Below are 19,252 nucleotides of genomic sequence, written 5' to 3' on the forward strand. Positions count from 1 at the left end.
TATACATGTATGTTTTATTTTCTAGTGATCATCATAGGCCAAGACACTCACAAAAGCATTCAGGCTTCATCACTAACGTTTCAAACGCCTACATTTATGAAGAGAAATCAGGCTTTGAAATAGTCTAGTTAGAATCAAGAGTTATACACAGTAGCTTTCCAGTTACAGAAGATGGTCTTAAATCACAACTTGCGTTGTGAAAAATGGCAAGCGATATAAATAAATAAACAAGCATTGATGCTTTAGAAGCTATCAAAATTATTAAGAACATACTAAGTTTCCAAGTACTTAGAAGGAACCACAGAATGCCATTTAGACTATATTTTTTATTTTTAGCATCTTGGGCAATATCCATGTGCAGCATCAACACTACTGTCTCAATCACACCATTAAAATACTACTCTGACAGGCTACTACTTAACTATCACAATTTCAGCACTGAAATTAAGGCACATACATAAAAAATGTGTTATCAGGCCACCACACAGCGCACAAACAAGATCAAGTGCAAGTGAGGACACAATGTTCATTTGGCTAGTCAGCTCCAGAGGGAGTAACACTGCTGCATTGACAAAAACCTCTACACAGCAGCTGAATGCACAACAGGGCTCACACTAAGGAAAGTGTGAGAAGATCAGTTACTTTTCTCACATCTGAAGTTTATCTTCAGGTGAAATGAAATAAATACAGGTCAAGCACAACTAGACAAACAAAGAAAACACACTCATGAGCAAATGCAGGATAAGCAAAATGTTAAACAGCCGGACTTTATTCCTGACCCTTGCCCTCTGTCCAATTTCCACTCAAAATCTCCCTTACAGTCAAATGAACTGCCCTTCTAAGCTTATTTTAAAACATATTTTCATCTCTAGCTCTTCTGCTCTGTGTTCATTTTCCTTTTATTCATTCTCATGTGCTTCTCCCTCTTTTCTTCATAGCTCAGCATATTAATTCAGTAGCAGCACCCCTTCTCCTACACAGGTGACTCTCAGCACTGTCCCTTCCAAGTATCTACCTTAATTTTCTTAGTTTTAGTCACCACGCAGCTCATCATCTCTCCTTTGCCTGTAAGTTCTTATACTCTGTCAGGTCACATGCTTTGATCCAAGCTTTCTCCTTCCAAAACAGCCCCTGCTCACAGAGGGATCAATCCAACATGCCAAGGCATACTCCAATTGTTGCATATATTCCACTTCTACAGACACAGATACACTTTGGGTATCCACAAGACAGACAGCCCTTGGTTAATTCAGTTCACTTCTAGCAAGTGTGCTTAGCAATGTGTCAAACAGAGCATATGCTTTTCCCTCCCCCAAGTATAACATTTTTTTATGTTTGCAATGAAGTGATTTCTTAGAACGCATTAAGTTTTAAACACAAAAGCCAAGAAAGCTACTCAAAAAAACTGCTATCATGTTAAAAGGTGCAAATATGCTTATAGATTTAAGAGTGACCTGTTTCATCTCAAATTTGCCTTAATATAACTACTTAAAAAAACTAGACAGTTAAAATATATTAATAAACCCGCAAAAAACCCTACTGTGTGCTCACTAGAGGTAGGTAACAGGTACTGATGCTTGCACAAGTTCACAAGGAAGAAACTGGGTATACTCCATGTTTCAGATCCTAGCTTTGTACATGTTTTACCTAGGGGTTTTACAGCCAGGTCTTGCTAAAATATGCTAACAAGAACATCAAATTAACACAAGTGCTGCTGCAAATTCTTCAGTTCTAAGCATGTTATTACAAATCTTACTCCCATTTTTAGGTGTCCACATATTCTCTTTCCAGGTTGAAAAATGCACCTCTTTTAGCTAGCCTTGCCTCAATAAATAATTATAAATCTAAATACCTTGACTTCCTTTCGTTTGCTGTCTTCATCTGCTTCATGTTCCACCACACCTTGAGTCAGATTAGTGTAGTTTGCTAGTTTATTCAGAAGAGACGACACCATGGGGTTACTATCCATTTCTTCCTGTTGGATTTTGAAGAATACTGCATTTATTAAATAGATTTTTTTTAAAAGCCATCATTTCATGATACTACTTCAAACACATACTGAACAGATCAGCCCTGATTTAGCCAAATTAAAAAAAAAAATCAGTGTGAAAAAGTACCAACAAGAAAGTTTTATTCTTTCTAGAAGTTTAACTCTACATGGCTATGTTGCACCAATGCTTTCATATTTTTACACTACCTTACAATACGCAGCCCAAATATAAGGAAAACCTAGAGAAAGGCCGCTGTAATTTTAAAAATCTATTTTTATCACAACACAGTGTTTTGTGGATTGTACTGGTAGGGTTCATTAGGGTGTTTTTCCAGCACCTTACTTGTGTTTAGAGAGTGACTTCAAATGATTTCTCAAGCACTAAACTACTTAAGTGTCTCTCTACCACTGCAGGCTTACATATTTTATCTTACAGCAGACATACTACTTCCAAAGTAGTATGCCTGCTGTAAAAGCACCTGACACAGAAGTCAGCCCATCTTTGTCTAGCCAATTATCTGCTACAAAACAAAAACATGCTAAAACAAATAAGAAAATCCAGAACACAAGAATAAATAATAAAGTACACAACACAAGAATTCCAAGAAAAATTAATTAAATACAAAAAAATGAACACTGGAAAGAATACCAGAGAAGGGGGTGACAAACACAAACAAGAAGTATCTCTGCCTGGGAGATTAGGTAATGATAATGGTCATAACAGTCAAACTTCCTTTTAACAGTTTATACAACTCATCTGAAAACATAAGAAAACCAAGATTGTAGGAAACTTACTCTGAAACATACATAGTATCAAAACAGATTCACCGCAACTACAGCACTGGTGGTGATGTCACTAGAAAGCTCACAACATGATATTGCTGTTAACAGCAATATCTGTAACTTGAGATACCTAAAAGTAATGCTTTTATATCAGCTGATTTAATGTAAGCCATGATTCAAAATAAAATATTTGGGACAAAAAGCAGCTATGACCAAATTATCATCACTGAGAAACACAGCAACTAATCTGAACCACAAAGTTTTGGAAATGGCTTAATGGAATAGAGCTTGAAGGAGAGAAATTCATCACAGAACTCGGATAGGATACCATCATTTCTGTCAATAAGTACTTAGATATTGCATACATGACAGACAATTCACAATCAACATTACTTTGATCCTCAAAACAATTTTCTCTAAAACAGTGAAAAATTGTAAATATACATTATTTGGGTCATGTACAGAGCGAAATGAAAGACCATGCCCTCTGTTCAAAGATATTTGAAAGGAAGAAGAGAGAAACGTAAGGAAACAACAAGAAAACATTGAGAATAATGCAAGAGCAAGGTGGCAAAACAACGTTGGAAGCACCTTGTTTTTGTTAACAGCAAGAATTAGAGCAAGACCAGTTGATGCTGCTAGAGGAGAACAGCTAAGGTTTTTTCTAGAAACACTACTTAATTGCAAAAGTGGCCCTTGAAAGTACTAAATTAATATACCTTTTTCACTAATTGATTGTAATAATTCAGTTGAGTAAAAAGGTATGAAACATCCATTATAAAGCAGATCTTTACAACAAAAATTGCTATGGTGTGCTCTACTGTAGTTGGACAGTTCAACAAAGTCATGGCTTGTAAGTTTGTTTTACAGCTTTGCTGCTTTAAAAAAAGTCTGTAATTCCCCTTTGAACAAATTATATTGCCAATCCTTTTAAAACTGAATGCTGCTTTCTTAAAAAAATAGATTTAACTTCCACCATCTTTCTTTAACAATGTCTAGATCCTAGCCCAAAAAATTTAAATGCATGAAAAATTATTTCATATCTCCACATTAATGGACAACAATATTTACTGTTATTGCCTATATATCATTCAAATACACTGAAATGGAATATTAGCAGAACCAAACTATGAGAAAGATATTAAAACTCATTTTCCCCTCCACTAAATTTTAAGACAGAAAGAAAACAGGTGATTGCTCATCTCCATTAAAGGTAAAATATGTTTTTAGAGTATTTAACTTACCTCAAAGAGAGCCATATTCTTTCCTTCATACATATTTCCTCTGCCCAATTCTGCACTGTTAATAAATGGACTACTTTCTCTGGCATTCCCATCCCCTAGTGGAAAAGTAACACAAAAACAAAGGAAAGAGGAGGGAAAAAAGTATACATTATACTGTAAAAGAGAAAAGGGGGGAGGGGAGGAGTTTACATTGTACCATGAAAGGAATAGTCAGAGGACTCCAGTCTAAAAACTGGTTGTAAATAACACCATAGGTGGCTGCAAACCCAGTTTTCATCTCAGACATGTGGATGTTAAACATTTAAAGAAATTAACTTTAGCTTAACAGTCTCGTCTTTGTATAGTGTTCCATCTCTTAACTAGAATTATTCTTTAATACACATACTGATTTCTCCTCTACCCTTTCTAGTTTCCCTAAAAACACTTGGTAATTGCACTTCACATAAATGTTTTGGGTATAGAATAAAATAGCCCCTCAGCTAACCTTTTATTACTTTACTGACTCCCTCAAAAAATCTCCAGTAGCTGAGGTAGGAATTTATGAAATACAATGCAAAAGGAATTATTTTGCAAAGGTTGTGGGGACCCTGTCATGACATGTTTTACTGAATCTATTCCTTATTGAAATATAGATTGCATTACCCTGTAGTTCCACTGACTTGCTCTGGCACACCTCTCAAAAAATACAGCATTACTTTCACTGCCTTTCAGCCCATGAATTACAAAAACTATTACATGGTGATACTGTCATAAGACTGGCATTTCCAAATAATCTCAAGTCCTTGCCTGTGCCACTTTGCCTGTCCGCCCTTTTGCTCTTATATTTACAGATTACAGCAATAGCACCTACCTCTTCACTACAGAATTAAAGAACAGTTGCAGAACAAGCTGTACTCTTTTCCCCTGTCTCCTCCCTCTGCTCCCTACAGGACACTTATCCCCACATGAAATCCCAGAAGAAAGCTCTATCAAATGTGCACACTAGTCTCAGCACAACGTATTACCTTGCTTGTAAACCAAACAGAAATAGATCTCAATCCCTCAAATGTAAGGGGGACTGTGGATTTCCCACCGCTAATTTCCTATCACTCTCCACTGTATCACTATACTTGCTGGTATCATGACACAGAAACCACATAATAGACACAGAGGATAACAATTTTCCTAAAAATTAGGGCTCTAAAATCAGTTCCTCAGTCCAGAGGTGAAGTGGCGATGAATTCACACATCCAATATATCTCCTTCTATCAATATCCTCTAATTTTCATTTTTCTGTTTCTCTACAGTTCATATTTGGTCTCTCACTACTTCAAGTCCTACAGCCCAGTTAGGTGCCCCTCCTCCAACAAAGGTTAATGCTAGGCCAGCAGAAGGAGCACTGTGAACACAAAAGAATCTCCCTAACGAACTAACACCTTGAGATGTTTTACAGTGTATGGAACATGCTGGTTTCACACAAGATTGTCTGAGAAATTGGCATTTATCCTTTAATGGGCTCCACTGTGCTTGGAGAAAGGTTCAATTAGCTTTTCTACAGACAACAAAAAGCAACTCTGTCCTGAAACAAATACATCCTGCTTCTGCTTATCATTTTGCTCAAACATATGAGCACTAGGACTTCTTGCTTAAGACGCTGCATTTTCTTTCTGTGATTTTTGGAACATTGTTTTTCTTTTAGCTCCACTCCTGAAATCACCCCATTATTTCTGCTGAATTTTTTACAAACAATTCATTAAAAGGTACATTCCCAAATAAAATAAAAGTTAAAATAAAAATAAGGTTGCTTGATTTCAGTTTTGCTGAGACTACACTGCTATCGATTTTCCCACCAGCTGAGAGCTGGTACCTGTAATTATTAACTGAATATCAGTGCTCCTTTCAGGGTACTTTCAATCCCTTCAGAAAGGATTACTCTCCAAAAAGTGAGCTTGGAAATTTCAATTATTGTTTTGCATTCATACAGAGTATAATGTCACTGGAGTTACTCCTTCACTGGGTATCATTAGACTAATATAAACACCAAAAGGGTAGAAAAAAAATAATGTTAACCAGTATTCATAATTCTGAGGTTAAAGACTATAGTTTTGGCTAACCAGTTCTGGACATAAAAATCAATATCACTGCACTACACAGTAAGTATTTTAAACTGTAGGTTGGAGAATAGTGAAGCTGTCCTTTATATGTTTGCATTTCTAAACAAAGAGTTACTTGGCTTTGCTCCAAAAGGAAAAAGCTCAGAGCACAATGTCTCTAATAAACATATCTTGTTAAACGCACCTAACAGGCTTCAACAGAAAAATGCAGAACTCAGATTCTGAAGAACACAAAACCTTTTTCAGAGCTTACAACCAATTTTCTGCCTACTTCAAAGGTTTCTAACGATAGCCTTCAAAATAGTCTGGTAGCGACAGACAGCAGTGAAGTCCTGTTGCTCTAATACAGCTCTCTTTCTGTATTTTTGTGTGTTGGGCACAGCATTTTGATAGGTAATGCTGATCATGTCAAACATTCTTTTGGCTTCACTTGAAAGAGAATCAATGCTGAAAAAGTGAACACAAAAGCAAACTGACAAGTACTCTGTCATCTGCAGCTTGCTGACTACTTCTACAATTATCAAAAAATCATTAAAACCATAGAATCATAAAAGCATTAAGTTTGGAAAAGAGCCCTAAGATCAGGTCCAAACTTCAACTGAACACTACCACGCCAACTCAACATAGCACTAAGCGCAACATCCAGTCACTTCTTGAACACCTCCAGAGATGGAGGCTCTACCACCTCCCTGGGCAGTCCATTCCAATGGACTTCTTTTCAGTAAAGAAGTTCTTTCTCATGTCCAACCTGAGCCTCCCCTGGTGCAGCTTGAGTCCATTTCCTCTAGCTGTATTCCAGTTGCCTGGGAGAAGAGGCCAACCCCCCACCTTGCTACAGCTCCTTCCAGCTAGTTATAGAGTTGATAAGGCACCCCCAGAGCTTCCTTTTCTTCAGGCTAAACAGCCCCAGCTCCCTCAGCCACTTCCCAGACTTGTGCTCCAGACCCTTCACCAGGTTCATTGCCCTTCTCTGAACACAGTTGGCCACTCAATGTCTTTCGTGAAGAGAGGGGCCCAAAGCTGGACACAAAACTCAAGGTGTGGCCTTAACAGTGCCAAGTACTGAGCAACAATCACTTCCCTAGTCCCTCTGGCCACACTATTTTCAATAGAGGCCAGGATGCCATTGGCCTTCTTGTACACCTGGGCACACTGCTGGCTCATATTCAACCAGCTGTCGACTTGCACCTCAAGGTGCTATTTTGATGAGCCACTTTCAAGTCACTCTTCTCCCAGCCGACAGAGTTGCATGGGGTTGTTGTGCATGACCAGGCGCTTTGCTTTGTTGAAGCTCATACGTGTACCACAGTGGCTAACCTCCAGTTGTCTGGAACCTCCCCAGTTTATCAGGACTAACAATGACAGAACAGCTTGGAAAGCTCTTCTGCCAGCTCCCCCAGTACCCTCTGGTGGGTCCTATCCAGCCCCATACACTTGTGAGTGTCTAAGTAACTCAACAGATCACTGACTACTTTTTCTAGATTACAGGGGATCAGTTCTGCTCCCATCTCTCTCTATCAGCTCCGGGGCCTGGTTGCCAAAGGATAAAGCGCCTTTCTGTTGAAGACCAAGGCAAAGGAGGCACCTCAGACTTCCTCATCTTACTTACATTACCCTTCACATCCAATAAAGGATAGATTTTCCTTGATCCTCTTTTAGTTGTTAATATAGTCATAAAAACATCTATGAACACCTTTGAGTTCTCATCACTGCTGTCAACAAAATCACCTTTATTTCAAATTAAAAAACACCACCTTTTGAAGTATGCTTATTTAATATGTTTAGATATACAGTGAACCTTATTAAATGTAAGTCAAATTGACTTGTACTATATCTTTAACTGCAAAGAACTAGTTTCAGAATCTCAACACACAGACAACATCCATGGTGAAATTAACCAAACTATCTCAATCTTTAGCTCATCCTTTCTTCAAAAAAAGATTCAATGGAAAAGAAATTATTCATTAGAAAACCAGCATTAAATAAAGACAGGATTAATACTTCTCACAAATGCTGTAAATCTTGTCCTGATGCATCAAGTGGACAATAGAAAAAGCTATTTAAGTTACTTATGGAACACAAAAGCATTAAATACCTCATTTCACTAGTAATTCTCAAACCACCTACGGTTTATCTTAACCCTATCCCCTTGAATTCTAAGAGGAAATTTTAAGATAGTCAAACCACAGAATTATGTAGATTGAAAAAGAGCCTTGGAGTCCAACCATTCCCCTAACACTGCCAAATTTACCACTAAACAATGTCCCTAAGCACCACACCTACACATACTACCAGGGACGGTGACTCAGCCGCTTCCTTGGGCAGCCCATTCCAATACTTGTCAAGCAAATCACCTTTTCCTTAGGTTTCTTTGAAATTGTGTCTGTTCAAACTATTCTCAAGTGTGAGCTGGGTGAAACATAAAATAAAAATTATAACTTCCAATGCAGTTTCAGACATGTCTTGAAGCTGCATTTCTTCTGAAATCCAGTTTCTGCAATGGAAGCACTCCAAAAAACTATACTTCCTGTTGCTTGATTTCTGAAAGTAACTCAGTATATGAGGGCTTGCAGGCAAAAATCTTAAATCTAGACTAGTATTTCATTTTGGACCACAAGAAAGTCAAAATAGAATAACAAAAAAAAAAAAAACCTTGTTTGGGTTTGTTGTTTCATCTGTCCCCTGATGCAAAAAAATTTAGCCTGTTTGTATCATACGCCATGTCACCCAACTTAAGTCATGAAAGCCTAAGTTTTAAAATTTATGTTTCTACCCCCATGCCTACTTTAAAATTATTATTACAGTTTTTAATCTGATACAGAATGTTCATATAACCTAGCACAAATCTGAGCTTACTGTTGGACCAGTATACCAAAAGCCATAACTAATGTACCTTTCCTACAAGCCTGTGTGGTATTTGCTGTGTTGATGGGACATGCGAAAATAAATAACTTGATTTCTACAGATACTCAAGCACTGTGAGGAGTGGTTCTATCTGCATGGAAATTAGCTGCAACAATGACATTTTCTTTTGTAAACAAGACATCCAGCTGCAAGAAGAGAAGGTAGGAGATATGTCTCACGATAACATTCAGTGTGCTGATGCAGATCATCACAATCTGCACTACTCCAGTCCCCCAAATGCCAATGCAGTGTAATCCACACAAATAATCACAAACTATCCCAGAGCTGTGCTGGCCTTAATTTTTTTGACAATGTAACAAGATGATTACTTAGTAACACCTCCACACACCAAACAAAACTCAGGTAAAAATTTTTGCATGTCACAATTCAGTGTTGGTCACAGAGGCAAAAGACAGCAGAGTGTCCAAATTCATATTCTTTAGAAGTTCCAGAGTAGTGATCCTCATAAACACTGACAGGTAGATTACTTTTAAAGTATGTTAACAGTTAGAAATTTCTAAGATGATTCAAACTGGCCCATTTTATACAGGGTAAAACAGAACCCAACAGTGTAACTTAAACATGCAGGGGCCACCTTTGCCAAAGAAGTGGCCCTCTTATCCAGGGGTTGGACTAGATGATCTCCAGAAGTCCCTTCAAACCCTTACAATTTTGCAATTCCCCTCTCATGCATATTACTCACCCATCTGCATCCCTCTTATCATACCGTGCCTCACAGGAACTGAACTGTTAATTATAAATGCATATGCTGTCACCAGAGACAATGAGCATAGGAACAAGGAATTACTCGAAGAGAAACAACTTCCTTAGCATTCATGACAATCACACTAAACTCCCACCTCTGCTTCCTTCCCCACCCCCAAATCACAAGTAATAGAGTATGAAAAAAATGTTACAGCTGTCCTGTTATAGAGAAAGTGGTGGAGAAAGGCTAGAGGTAGATAAGGAAACAATCATTTAACTGATCCTAAATTTACACTATGATGCGTTCAAGAGATTAGGACAAAAACATTTGACTATCTAATCTGATTTCCCATATTTCTGCAGGCTGCGGAATTTCATTTGAGCATTACACTCTATAACTTTGAAAAAATCATGTTGAAATGTAAGTAGTGTATCTCTTGATGTTTTCAGAACTGAAATAAGGAAAAAAAAACCCTAAAGTTAGTTAGTTAGTGTTAAGCTCCTAAAACGTTTTTTCTAACTTTTAAATAATTTTTGTGGAAACACTCTGTACAGGTTTTAAGTTCCACAAAACCAAAAAAATTCAAACTTTGAAAATCAAATACAGCCTTTTATTACTAGTCTCAGTCAATGCTATTTACAGAAGTATAATCATCACCTCTCTGCTCCAGGGATCAGGACAGCCCTCTTTACCAGAGCATTAAACCAGCCTCATGATATTCTATTCCAGTCTGACCTCTAAATCCTTTCCAGATTCACTGCTTCCTCACTGTCCCACACTATATCTCCCATCATTATTCATATCCAAGTAATGCTCCTAATGCTCCTATTTACTTTTATCTTCCAACAAGTTCTGTCCAAAAAAGAAAGCACCTTTTCCTCCTGATGTGCTGTAAGAGTTCAACATCTATCTAAAAAATAAAAGTAGATGGCTTTCATATGGCAAAAGCATACAGGTGTTGTTCAAAGGAGTGAGAATTATATAAACTTTTGAATCACAAATCAAATAAGATAGCTCAGCTATGATAATGTATAATTGTTCTCCAAACAAGTACATATGTAAAACTAGAAAAGCTTTGATTCCCACTTGCTATTTTTGTATACTGTCATCTAAAGCAGAACTGCAGTTGGAAAATAATCCTTCACAGAAAAATCTTCATAGCTTGCAAAGGGCAATTCCTAATCACAGTCTGCAGTACCTTGAGGTAGGTTCTGGTTAGCCACATACAGGTGAAATGTAACAGGTTTTTTTAAAAATACCATGGTAAAATTTTCATTCAAATAGTATTTGGTCACATTAAGAACAAACAACTGCAAAACGATAATAGGAAAATGAGATCTTGTTTGCACAAGAGACAGTAAACATTTAATGTAACAAAACTTTTTAAGGTAAAGATACATAAAGTTTAAAAGCCAATAAAACTGATGCATATGAGTGCCACATCCAAGAAAGCTGCCTGTGCATAACCTGCAATTCTATCTTCTCTATCATGAATATTTACTTCCTGTATGTTCAAGTTTTTGATTGGCAGGCAACTAAAGTAAAGTCATAGAACCTTATAAATTAAAGGTCTTCAGACTTCTAATCTAAGTCCACATATTGAAGCACTCCTTAGGGCTTTTAAACATAGTCAAGTTTTTAAAAGCCACTACCTTGCTATAATGCAAATTATGAAAAAGGCATCAATAAACTTGCTTGAACACATTTTGCCTCAATTCTTGTGCCACGTTGGCTTAAGAACACAGTGCAATCTAACTCAAAGTTTCACATTATTGGGTTCTTTTTAGTAATTAGATGTCTAAATATATTCACTACATTACAAATTTCTTGCAGTATTTTTATTAACGATTAGCATAATCTATACGTTATCTTCATATGCAGAAGAAAGTGTATTTAAGCCCTTTGTAAATAAAGGTCTTTACATAATGGATGATTCTAATATTACATCCATTGTCTGTGTTATCAACATTGCTAAATTTTAGATTTCCTTTACTTAGGCTACTATTATAATCAAGCACATCTTACTTCTAATGAAAACTCTTCAAAAGCTCTCTATAATTCTTTAAAATACGGCTGGAAGTACAGAAACCTCTTATTTCATTAAGAAATATATTGGAATCACAGTATTTTCTTTTAAAGTGACTCACTTGGATTTGGCCCATTTTCTTCATACTCTTGCTCACTCATGAATAAGGAAAATTAAGTCAGTCTCCTCTGCTGATTCTTCAGGTACCAAGAATTGAAACAGGAAACCGACAGTTCCTTCCTCACAGCTTAGTGTAAGACCTCAAATCCTGTTTCTTACTAGCATTGGATTAATCCTGAAACAAGTCATTAAGGCTTCAGGCAGCATGAAGCACCCACATGACACAAACTACATGACAGTCACAGAACTCCCTAAAGAGAATTAAGCTGGAGGATTTTCATCAGCAATTAACACCCTGCTTAGTGAAACGGGAAGGATCGAGTCACTGAAATATCCCACATCTTCATCTAATAAGTATTTTTAAAGTTTTATTTCTATCAAATAAATTCACTTTAAAATACCTCCACTAAACAGATCAGTAGAGATTAGCAACAAGTAGTATTAACCTATTCCAAAGACCTATCTACTATCAAAAAAACCTCTTTTACGCACCAAGTACATATTAGCAGACCTTAAGCAAGTTAGTTCTTAAACACTGATTTTATATGGAAATAGTTGGTGCTTATTCTACTTAAGATGTAGCAGATAAACACTTTAAAATATAATTCTAGCAATTATGTAAGCTCTTTTTAAAAACAAATATTTTTAAATTATAAAGGTTTCTTTTTAAGATTGGCAGCAGAATTTATTCATTGTCTTTCAAATTAAATATGTCACTGTTTTCTAGTTTATGCATTAATGCATTACACATTCTATACCATACCAGCCTTAAACAGCTTCATACAAAGTGTTTCGATTCTGTTAAGTGGATTTTAGTGAAAGAAACAGACTATTTCTGGGATAGACAGAAACAGACTAATTCCTGGGATCAAATCTTTGAATAGCATCCAAAATCTACTTTTCTCTGGTCATAACATTTATGCCACAAGCATGGTCAACTGTGGAAAGGCTGTAAAGGTTGAAGGGTTGACTGTAAATACACTAGACTTCTCAGTGGGATTAATCTTCCTCCATTGCACATACACACATACCCCTGTGCCGACTATTCCCTGGTTTTCCAATAAATAACATTTTACAGAAATTCCCAGCATCCATGCTTCATTAGTTATATGATGACTTCTTTGTAGACGATCAGGTTTGTCATTGCTATTCCCTGCATTTGAAGGTCTTCCATTTTAAAAGATTTTGCAGGAGTTAGTTCACACATTAGTTTCTAAATAAGAAACTGCTGTGATGAGGTAAATAATACTAAGGGATGCTAAAAATACTAGCTATGCTTTGAAATATCTGATAAACAGAGCTGATAAGGAACAGAAAGCTGATCAACTTTACAAAATGCTTACAGGTCTATCTAGAGAGTCACTACAAATACATGTGAAGAAAAGAAACAAAATATCCAACACAAATCAAACCCAGAATTTCTCATAAAGTTTCATACCTTGCTGCCTACAGACTCATATTTCCTTTTCTTCTTCAACCTTTTACTATTTTCTGACTACCCTTTCATTGTAGTATAGTATAAACACATTAAAAGACACATCTGCTTTATGCTACTTTGTGAATATTTGAGTCAGGAGGCTGTGCCCTTAACTAAGTTGTTCACTTCAAGTATTAGTTTCCGTTCTGCCTCTTCTGAAGTACTGCTGTGACTAGTGTTACAGTCCAGCCCCATAGCCATTCACAAATGTCTTCCCCTCCTTCACATACATCAAAGTATCACACAGTCACAAAATACGAAGCTATGGAATTTCAGATTATTCTTAAGGAGTACAGATCATAGAGTAAGAACATCTCAGGTTATTCTTTTACCACACAGATGATCATCAGGTAAGAATGCCTGAAAGGGGATAAATGCATACAGTGGCGTGCTAATTGATAAATACCTTGCTAATAAGAATCAAAACTAATTTGCTGTTGATCTAATGACAAGACAACATACAGCTGATTCCCTCAAAAAAATTAGCATTGAGTTTGATGGGACAGGTTTGTCAGGTTTTTGTGAGTTTGGTAGGTTGGGGTTTTGTTTTTTTTTTAAAAAAGGGTACTAGGTGCAGTCAAGGAAAAACTACTTGGTTTTTAAGACAGACAATTAAATCAAAACTGATAACATGCTAGATTTCTAAACAACTGTAATGAAATAACATGCTGAGCTATGTAGGCTAAGTCAGATGAGAAGTTCCCATTCTCCTCTTTTTTACTTTCATCTCTACTCTCAGTTTTATCCACCACCCACCTCGACACAACTCTAGTCATTCTTACTTTTTGCAGCGCTCCCCTCAACTCAGAAACATGGAAGGCATGATTTTACTTCTGCAGCAGTTTAGTTTACTCAGTTTAGCATACTGAGCCAGGCCAGTGAAGTGTCTGATGATCAAGTGCAGGAAAAAGGAAGCAAACCCAATGACACAGAGGAGGACAAAGAAATAATTTACTTCTTAGCCTTTTTCTCAAGGCTAAAGCAGTGAGAAGAGCAAGGAGTCCTTCTCTGAGCAGCAGGCTTTTAGATGGGCTTAACTACAGCAGCTTTTAGCTGTACTAACATTTCAGAATTCTGTAGTTTTCAGAAGAATAATTCAAGAACAATTATTTCATTAACAATTCCATACAATATCCAAAGCAACAGTAAGTAGTACATCTTTCACTCCCAAAACTCTCTGTCAGAGGGTAGTATTTAATCTCTTCATGAAGTCAGAGCTCTTCGCCTATGATTTAAGTACAGATCAATGTCTTCCCTTTTCAGCGTTTTCCTCTCTACTTCCAATTTTACAGACACACAGGAAGAATCATACATAAATTATTTAAACATATCTTGCAACTGTAACTACAAGTCCCCAAAACACTACCTAATCACATCAAGAATAATTTTTTTTTATCTCTGGCCTTTAGGGTCATGATAAACCACTATACTCATTCTTCCTCTCACTTTCCCAGGATTTAAAAAGTTCCAAGCCTTTCAGATGCTTCACACTTACATGCAGTCCAACAAACCCTGTCTAACTATGCGTGTAGGTATATCTAGTATTTTGAGATGCCATCTGAGTAAACACCACACACCATGCCTCTCTGACTAGCTCTTCCACCAAAAGAAAACTTGTCCAGATTAATGCTGTACTACTAGTCATCCATCAAGTACAAGAAACAAGCTGTTGCCACAGCTTACATTGTTTTGTTTTTTCTATTGCATTTAGTTTGGAAAAAGAAGAGGCATTTACTAGTAACTGCTAGTTATTAGAACACTTACTCATCATTTGTATATACTGAGGGAAAGGCAACTACATGTAGTATATATCTTTTATAGATAAATAGGGTTTAAGAGTAGAAAGCTTTGAAAGACAATAACCCAATTTTGTCACTTGGTGTTTTACTGTGATCGCTTCCTAAAGTAATGCAAATATATGAAAGATTGTCAAATATCTGGTTTTATCTCTTTACATTCGCATTCCACAGAATTAGCCTTATTTACCTGTCATCTGTACCGCAAAACTAAGATGTCTTTTACCAACCCCCATCTATTCACCTGTTATCATCTAAAAAAGTTAATCCCCCCACCCACGCCTTTACAGGAGAATCGATCGTAAGCGACGGTCCAAAACAGAGTGCAAGACGCGAACTAGTTCTCGTAGTGCTAGCATTGATTCACACACCATACTTGGTATTGCTGCTGCAACACGCTTCGGAAGAAGGAAGTGTTAAGAACCACAAGAATTAATGCTTTCCGAGCGGTGCCTTGTCATCCAAGTGAAAAATCACTCATTTCCCCAGCAACGCCGGTAGAGGAATACCAGCACCCCTGCAGAAGGGGCTGTCCTGAGCAGAGCCTCCCCCGCGATGCCCGAGCTCCACCTCCGGCTTGATTCTACTGCCCCAGGAGGCTTCAGGAGCGAGGCCTAGCGCGAAGCAAGGCTCCGAACGCGACGGCATCTCGTAGCCGACACCTCCTTAACCCTAGACGCTGTATCTGATGCGAAAGCACATGGTTGGACAAACACCTGGACCAAGCCAGGTGAAACTGCGCTCTTCTCCACAGTCTGAGTCTTTCCTCTTAGCCCTCTCTCTCCCCAGTGAGCTCCAACAGCAGTTAGCTTTTAAGAGAGCACTAATGGCTGTACTTGATCTGATCTTAGAGGTCTCCCCCAAGTTAAACGACTGATTGTAGCTATTTTCCCGGTCTGTCGCAGCAGCGCCGTGGGCGGCGCCGCTCCCGGTGGCGGGCGGGAAGCGGACTGGCCGCCCCGGGCAGGCGCCGCGCCCGACCGCGGGCTGCTCCGCTCCCCCGGCTGGAGCCGCCCATGGGAACTTCCTCCTTTGGGCCAGCGGCGCTGACTAATGGAAACAAAGAGAAACAAGCTCTCAGCCACCCGGGGCGCCAGACTTTCGCCCTTTCCCGAAGCGCGCTTCTCCACCTGGACAGGTAGCCCCGGCATCGCTCGCTGCACAGAGGCGATGCGGCCCCTCCGCCGTGTTCGGGGGCTCTCGGGCGCTCCGCCGGCTCTCCCCACGCGGCAGACCCGCTCGCTCCTCCGCACGCTAAGAGCCGGCGCTGTCCGCACGCCTTGACCCCCGACGCTCCCCCGCTCTCTCACCAGCGCCCCGCTCCCTCTCGTCGCCTTCATCCTCCTCCTCTTGCTGCTGCCCATCCCGCTGCCGGCCCTCGTCCTGCGCCTCCACCGGCACCACGGTGAAGCTGGTCGGCATGGTGCAGGCGGCCCCGGGCCCGCTGGCGCCTCCCTCCTCCCCGGGCAGCGGGCAGGGTGAGCCGGGCGCTGCCGCCTCCCTCACGTGAGAGCCATTTCCTCACGCGGCGGGGGGCGGCGGCCGGCACCGCGCCACCTCCCCCTCACCGCTCCGCTGAGGGACGGCGCTGCGGCCGCGGCTCCGAGGGGAGGGGCTCGGGCCCTGGGGCAGCCCCCGGCCCCCCAACCTTGCCTTGCAGTTATCCTGGCAGCGCCGAGACCGCCGGGCTGCTGCTCCTCTGACCCGGACAGAAAGCGCCTTCCAAAGGAAACCAGAGCCGGGCTGCGGCACCTTAATCCTCCGGATCACTGAAGGGGCGGCAGTGTCTGGAAGGCCCGAGCAGGAGATTTACGATCACCTTTTGGGCAAGTGGAGGAAGTCCGCTGTGTGCCTTTGTGGTTCGCAGTGGACGGGTGAAGGTCCTGGGATTCGGGCTGGAGTCAGCATTTAAAGTCTGGCCGGCAGTGAAGCAGATTCAAAGAGTCAGTGGATGAGCGGTGTATCAAATTAAATATTAATGATGTGGTACTAGTGTTGAGATATAGCTCTTGGTTACCTCCAACTTCCATATCAAAGGAAGCTGTAGCATCTCCACTCCAAAAGTAGAGAAAACAGATTTACAAGCTAAGGGCATTTTATGTGTCTCCCGTTCTTCCACCTTCCCAGCAAAGTGCTAGTATAAATCAGACAGACTACTGATGTCAGTCTGTGTCTTTTGGAAGAGGACTCTGGTGGTTTTGTGGGTCCCATACCTCATTGGGATGGGAGATGTCTATGTCTATGGGAGATGTCTAACACTACAGTCCGTCCCACAGCATAAAGGCCTTCAGAGAAGGGGGTAGGCAACGTGATTCTGGCCATCAAAGGCAGCAGTGAGCTGGCAGATGTGGAGGTGGTCAGGCAACAAGAAAAGGACATGGAGAGATACATGGTAACATTTTCCTACTAGGTAATGGACTTCCCATTTAATTCCCACGGTGTCACTACAGTAATGGGAATAGTGGCTGCATGAAAAAGGAGTTTCTTCATCCTCCCTCAGCCTTTTTCCAAGCTTGAAAAAGCAACTGTAATGGTTTCATTGCTAATGATAGCTGATCTCTAATATTAATGTTATTTGCAGGAGTAAGGATGTTTTGGGGCACTTTTAATGTTAATTTTGTTATGGTACAGACTATTATCAAAATTAAGACCAGGAAGGAATCAGATACAATGATAAATTAGGATAGTAAATGTGATTTTGAAACATATACACAGAATAGTAATTTCTTCTTCAAAACAAGGACTGATTTTTGCCCAGGGCAGAGCTAATGGTTTCACAGTGACCGTGAGGGTGTGGAGCCTGGAGCTATGTGGAGCTGTCTAGGTTGTTATTCTATCCCTTCACTGTCATCACCAGGGCAGAAGTAAGGGATTTTCACTTCTGAGAAGAAAGTGTGCTTGATGACTTGTCTTGTCCACAACTGGTTTTCACTGTCCCAAGTTTGGTGAGCATATTTGCATGTAAATCACTCTTTCATTATACATTTTTGTTATTAGTATTGCTCCTGTTACTCTTAATTTTCTTATCTCCTTGCTGTTTCCACTAAACATGTAATCTCTGCCTTTTGTGTCTTCCACAGAAGAGGGAGGGGAGCAGCTTGTGGTTTTGTTTTTAGTGGGACTACTAAATTGGGAATACCATTCCTAAACCATGACAACAGCATGCAGGGTATTTGGTATGAGGTCACATATGAATGAGCATTGAGAAGAAAATTTTAAATAGCTGATCATTTTTAAAGGAACATTTTTCTGCTACCTTGAGAAGTCTATTGAATGAAACTCGTGTACAATAAAGATAAAAACTGTATCATACTGCATGCACAAAAAGTTGAGTGTGAACAAATAAGGACTGCAGCCTTCATTTTATTCCAACCTGATACAATTATTTTTGTTTAAAATAGCTATGAGCCAAAGAACGAGTTTTGGGCCAAACCACTTTTTAATGATCAGAGGCAGAACTTCCTCTTCCAACTTTCTTCTGTTTCCTTCATAATCATGGAGAACAGATGAAAAATAGGTCCAGTTCAGTGGAGCAAATATGATAAATTCTTATGGGCTTGTGGGTTGTCCCCCCTTACAGAGACATCCTGTAATGTGAGAGCTGTGGGGTTTCAACCTCTTCAAAACTTATTGCACAATGATGACATTTGACTGGAAAAAGTAACTCACTTCTTACATTTATTTGTCATTTCCTTTGCAATAGCATGAGATAAGTAGTGTTATGATGCATGCCTGGTCTAACAACAGACTACTCTGATGGCGTGCTTCTTGGCAAATGAAATAAAAAACAGCAAAATAGAATAAGATTAAGACATTATATAGATCTGTGTCTAAAAAAGCACAATGTTGGAATCATAATATTACATGAATGTTTTGTTAAAAAGAATAAAATAGGAAAACCTTTCCATTTGTGACATTCCCTGACAACACAAAGCTCTGCACCATTACCAGCTTTCTGTTTGGAAAAATAGGATTGCAGCAGGACAGCACCAATTCAAACAGAAACACCCAGATGGACCTTTAGAAGTCATTCCTCTTGTTAACAAAAAATTATTTTGATTAATATTCTACAATACCCCCCAAAAAATAAACTAAAAACTGGAACACATGAAG

General features: G+C 39.2%; 1 protein-coding gene across 2 annotated transcripts in view; it reads right to left on the minus strand.

The window, feature by feature from the left end:
• SLC12A7 (solute carrier family 12 member 7) overlaps window positions 1-16,561 on the minus strand; it is a 61,088-nt gene extending 44,527 nt beyond the window's left edge. For both annotated transcript variants that reach the window (XM_062498272.1, XM_062498262.1), the window contains exons 1-3: window positions 16,450-16,561; window positions 4,018-4,112; window positions 1,853-1,975 (exon numbers count right to left, since the gene is read on the minus strand). In XM_062498272.1, coding sequence (XP_062354256.1) covers window positions 1,853-1,975; window positions 4,018-4,112; window positions 16,450-16,561 — 330 coding nt within the window. The remainder of the gene's footprint in view (window positions 1-1,852; window positions 1,976-4,017; window positions 4,113-16,449) is intronic.
• Between the last annotated feature and the right edge of the window lie 2,691 nt (window positions 16,562-19,252).

This window comes from Cinclus cinclus, chromosome 1, assembly GCF_963662255.1.
Source record: "Cinclus cinclus chromosome 1, bCinCin1.1, whole genome shotgun sequence".
Classification (NCBI taxonomy): domain Eukaryota; kingdom Metazoa; phylum Chordata; class Aves; order Passeriformes; family Cinclidae; genus Cinclus; species Cinclus cinclus.